Below are 5,351 nucleotides of genomic sequence, written 5' to 3' on the forward strand. Positions count from 1 at the left end.
ATATATATATATATATATATATATATATATTTATTATTATTATTTTTTTCATTCAAACTTTATTTATACAGGTAAATCCCATTGAGCCTCGAGGACTCATTTACAAGAGAGACCTGATTTCAACAAAGAAAGATGACAACAATGGACAACAGCGACAACAACAGACAGCCACAAAACGGCATACAGTTTTTAATTTATTTTATTTTATTGTTTTATATTGTGTGTGTGTGTATGTGTGTTTGTGATCATGTAAAACATTCTCTATATGCAGAAAGAAAAAAACAATTGGTATTGGGCCCCCCCAAACAGGGCTGTCAGAGTTGCATTGAGTTTATGTTAGGTGGGTGAATGATCTGACTGATGATTGCAGTAATCCACATTATTAGCAGAAATAGAGGACCCCAAACCAAATTTCACTTAGGGTCCCATGGAGGCTTGGGCCGACCCTGCTCATCATAATGACTATTTAAGTGACAATTCAGATTTTTTAAGTGGATTCCTGTAGCATTACTTTTGCAATTTATTTGTCCATGTAAACTGCATCGTAAATTAAAGAATAGGTTGTTTAACATTTGAGTTGTGCAGTTCTGAACCCAAGAAGATCAGTAGATCCACACTGAGCCTGCGATCAGACTATCACATTGATTGTTTTTTTTCCAATACTTTGAAGATTCAGTCCTCTGAGCAGCAGCGTAGCCCCTCTCTAACCCTTCACGATGCAGTCAAAAAAACAATTACTAAGCCTTTCCTCCCCAGACACTGCTATGGTCAGAAGTGGATGTGGATTGGAGAGGATTATTACTTTCATAGAGATATTCAGTTCAAAGAAACTTCAAACATTAAAGAGCTGAAGATCTGAGATGAAGAGGATTCTGATGTTTAAATCTTGTGTCTGTTGCCTCTTTGTTTCTTTTCTAATTTATCTCATCCGCCTTTATTTTCTTCGTTCCTGAGTGATTTTGTTCCCTCCCTGCCATGAAGACAGGAGGGTTGCTTGCAGAGGTGTAATTGAAGAGTCTGAAGTGAAGTGAATCAAAGCCAACCTGACTTGATTTCACCGTGGAGGCACCAGTGACGTCCTCCCTACAATTAGAAGTGTATGAAATTAAATCCTGCCCCCAGCATTGAACCACATCTGTTGTGGCAGAGCGAGGCTGATGACCTATTGTCTAAGCAGTTGAGTGTGAGTGGGTTCGCCCTCTCTGCGTGTCACTGTGAGTGTTCGAGAGAGGTTTGTGAGTGCATGCTCACCATGTGCATGGCTTCCTGGCGCTGGGGCAGTGAGGACAGCTGGGACTCTGAGTGGTACAGAGTCATTCCCTTCCTCAGGACACGGAGGTCACCTGGGTTGCACTGCTGGATACACATGGGCAAAAAGAGAAACAAGACTTCAATGTCACGTTGTTTCCAAATTTCCAAAGGACCTTACTGATCGTAATTTAATAACAATATTTTACCTAAAAACAGAGCAAAACACAAAAGCAGGAAGCAGGTAGGCGGATTGATAACTGTTCACTGATTCGACTTTGCACAATTGAAGGCATCAAGCCTTACTCAAACACCAATCTATTTCCTCTATAATGTGTTTGGATTATTTTCTGGGTACTCCGGTTTCCTCCCACAGAGTTGTAAAATTTATCCCTAGGTGTGAATCGTAGTTTGTCTTGTTTGTCTCTTTGTGGAAAAGTGATGGACTTGTGACCTGTCACGGTTGTACCCGGCCTCTTGCGCACTGACTGCTGGAGAAACACTGACTCCACAGTGACCCGAACATGGAAAAAGCAGGGAGAGAAAATGGATGGATAGATCGATGTGTACAAGTTAGCATACTCGCATCATAAATGTTACTTTGCTACAACTAATAAAGCATTGATCTTACTGAACCGTTGGCAACTATTTGGCAAACAGCATTAAAGGAGTCTCCTAAACGTTCTGAAATGGGATTCTCAATTTCCTAATGTGAGTCTCAAAGGCTCAAATCCTTATTGCTGGATGTTTCGACATGTTTTGTGTTTTCCTTAAAACAGACAAAGCTGTTGTCTCAAATGCTTTTCAGTTTAACATAAAAGGTTAAATCATGTCATCTGGACCAGTTTCTTTAAGTGAGAAACGTTTCGTCTCCCATCCAGAGGACTACATCAGTCTGACAACCAGATCTGCCCCATAGGTAGCCTTCACTGCTGTTTCAAGCCAACCTCCTGTTGAAATCTCAGAAGCAGGCTTTTAACATGTGCAAACAGAGCACACCCATCTAAAATAATCAATCATCATGTATAACAATCAAATGTTTTAGGCCAGATGGCCGACTTGCAACTCACAGAACAGCCTGAGGACAACCAAGGTCAAAATGGTTCAGAAAAAAGGTTTTTAAATTCAACCATCCAGGTAGATAACAACAAAAAAGGACAGATCTGGTTGGTCCCAGGTCCCAGATCTATGGGACAGATCTGGTTGGCAGGCCACAGACTGACAAAGTCTTCCGGATGGGAGACAAAACGTTTCTCACTTAAAGAAAGTGGTCCAGATGGTATGATTTTTAGTTTATCTACTTGGATGATTGAGCCTACAAACCCCTTTGCAGTTTCAGCACTTTTCGTGCTGCTGTTGTTCGGCGTATTGTTTTTATACTATTAGAGCTTAGCGTATTCTTAGTTTAGCATATTTCGTAGTTCATATCTTAGATCTTATTGCTGTTTTTCTTTACAATTTATACTTTTATTGGATGTAACTGGGACCATGTTTACACAAATTTGTTCCACCATATGTACCACATATGGTTCGAATGACAAACTTTGACTTTGAATTTATTTTTGTTTAAACTATAGAATGCTAGAGCTGTGTTTTGACTATGACTGTCACGATAACAAATGTTGCTGGGCGATTAATGGTAATTGTCAAATTTTAGAAGAAATGTTGATTTGTTTGGAGTGTAGTACCTTTTTTGACCACCTGATGGCAGTATAAGACAGTTTGAACCAAAGGATGGATAAATGAGCAGCGTGTCTCTTTAAGAAAAATGGGAGGGAGGGCCCTTGACGTGACATGGGCTGACATGGTGGATGCTCGGTGATTTGAGCTCTTTAGCATAGCATCTTTCACACAAAGCTTTTAATAAAACATCAGTAAACAAGTTCTCGGCTTCTTTTTGCAGAGAAAAACAACTTTTTACACGAAGGCACGGGTTTCAACCGTGAATTTTGGAGCTTCGACAAGATGGAGGTTTATTCCCGAGGTCGGACTGTTAGCTTAGCTCGTAGCTTAGCTTCTCAGCTTAGCTGCTTTCAACGATCCAAAAACGTGATTTTGGACAGTTAAAACAGATTTTAAAGAGAAAAAAGAACGGGAGGGGTCAGTGAAGAACAGAATCAGTGAAGAAGTTGAGCCGTGTCTTTAGTAGAAAGAGAGAGACACGAAACGATAAAGCCGGTAAATGAAAATGAGGTTGATCATTTTAATTTATCATGCAATTAATTGATTTATTGATTATGGTGACAGGTGTAATTTGACTCCTGCATAAAAGCTCTCCTTTGTCAGAAAACATTCCAAGCTACAGCCCTGTATGCTAAGGTCTAAAAATTATGCCAATAAGGCTTTAAAAAAAACAAAAACATTTTCTTTACACATTTTGCATTCATTCTGTTAAACAATACCTTCAGAATGGCTTTTATAATCTAATACTGTGTATTATTGTAAACAGAAAGGGTTGATTAATGTCTGATTCTGCACCTGATCTCTCATTTAACATTGACATCATTGCTTGTGCTGCTCTCTACATACATCACATTTTGCTATATTTTGTGGATCACTTTGTGCCATCACTGAGGGCCATCATGGAGCTCTTAAGGTTTCATCCTCATTAGAAGCCAAAGACTACCCGTTCCTGCAAGCTGAAACCAGCCTAGCTTCACTGTAGGCAAGAACACAGTGGCGCCATGGTTCCTTTGTGACATTTCCCATATCACGCATGAGTGTTTGCTCTGTGTGAGGTGCGGCATTTAAACGCACGTGATACCTCGGAGCACCGGGACTATAAATAAGCCAGAGAGCTGTGGGTGTGTTTCTGTGAAAGCCTGGACATTGTGCTGCGCTGTCTGTCTGTGTATTATCTCCCTCTGACTCATAGTCAGGTGCGCACTCGCATATGTTTTCTAAAGCACAAAGCTGCAATCAGCATTTCCCTTGTCCCATACGTCCTCTGATATCCACCCTCCCAGTCTCGCCTCCACCTCTGCATCCTGCTGGTCTTCTAACCTTTTCCAGTCCTTCCCTTGGCATTTCCTGATCCATTCTCTGGGTTCCCATATTTATGCCCTTAATTTTTTTTAACGTTTGTAAACAGCTCCTGGCTCTGTGTCAAGAAACTCTAAATGCCAAATCAGAATGAGTGGCAAACGTGCTAAAATTGGACCGAGGCATCAAGAACTACAAGCGATTTCTTGCAGAATCAATTTTGTTCTCCCTTTTCAAATGAAACCAGCGCGCATCTTTAACTTTACTGCCAATTTGACCTTGACCACTGGGACCACCAAAGCTATTTGTTTGTGCGACAGCCGAGGACAACTAAAACTCAGGGCCCTCTGTCCATCTATCCATCACAGTGCTCTTGCAGGTGACAAGAAAAAGCTGTGGATGTGATGCATCACTTCCCCTTTGAGTTACGAGAGGTAGGGTTGAGGCTGCCTGTTAGAAAGGTAGGAGGAAAGGCAGTATTCACCGTGTCAGCTATAAGTCACTGAAAACAATAAAAAAGGTTAAATATGAGTCACTTGCACTAGGGTAAAATAGGAGTCTGTCTTTTTTATTTTATTGTACATAAATAAAACTCAGGCACACTCATTTTGTCCTAACTGATCATAAATCAGTGTTGAAAGGTGACTTTTCCTCAGGGTTATATAAGTCTAACACTGATAGTGCTAGGCTTGAGGGTGGAGTGAAACAAACTTTATTTTTATTATTGCGTAATAAATTATTTCATATTTAAAATCCTTGATTATACTGCTATTTTCTTTCTCAATTAACTTTTCCACTGCTATATGTGCACCACTGATTCACATGCAAGTAGTATTTTACAAAATGAAGATTTGTGGATCATGGACCTATCATGCTCTTTCATACATAATAGGGAGTCCACTGCATGCTCATATACTCCTCAAGAACTTATTAAGACCCTGCAAACATTATCCATTTTCTGATAGTTTTTTTTATTTATTTACTTTGTAGCAAAGTAGATAACTGAATTGCTGATTGTGATTTGAGCTTGGCATTCATGACATGTCTGCAGTGTCAGAGCCATCCAGATATTTTGTAGGTAAGGTTTTTAATACCTCACTGGCTTTTTTTTTTTTTTTTTT

The 5,351-nt window shown here is 39.9% G+C and overlaps 1 protein-coding gene across 1 annotated transcript in view; it reads right to left on the minus strand.

Moving 5' to 3' along the window:
* Positions 1-5,351, minus strand: part of LOC119418063 (coiled-coil domain-containing protein 85C-B) — a gene marked incomplete at its 5' end in the record, with an annotated part of 40,509 nt that overhangs the window by 14,906 nt on the left and 20,252 nt on the right. Inside the window, 1 exon segment of the mRNA XM_037685309.1 lies at positions 1,252-1,356. Within this exon segment, the coding sequence (XP_037541237.1) occupies positions 1,252-1,356 (105 nt within the window).

The sequence above is a fragment of the Nematolebias whitei genome, chromosome 12 (assembly GCF_014905685.2).
Source record: "Nematolebias whitei isolate Nwh7 chromosome 12, NemWhi1, whole genome shotgun sequence".
In the NCBI taxonomy this organism is placed as follows: domain Eukaryota; kingdom Metazoa; phylum Chordata; class Actinopteri; order Cyprinodontiformes; family Rivulidae; genus Nematolebias; species Nematolebias whitei.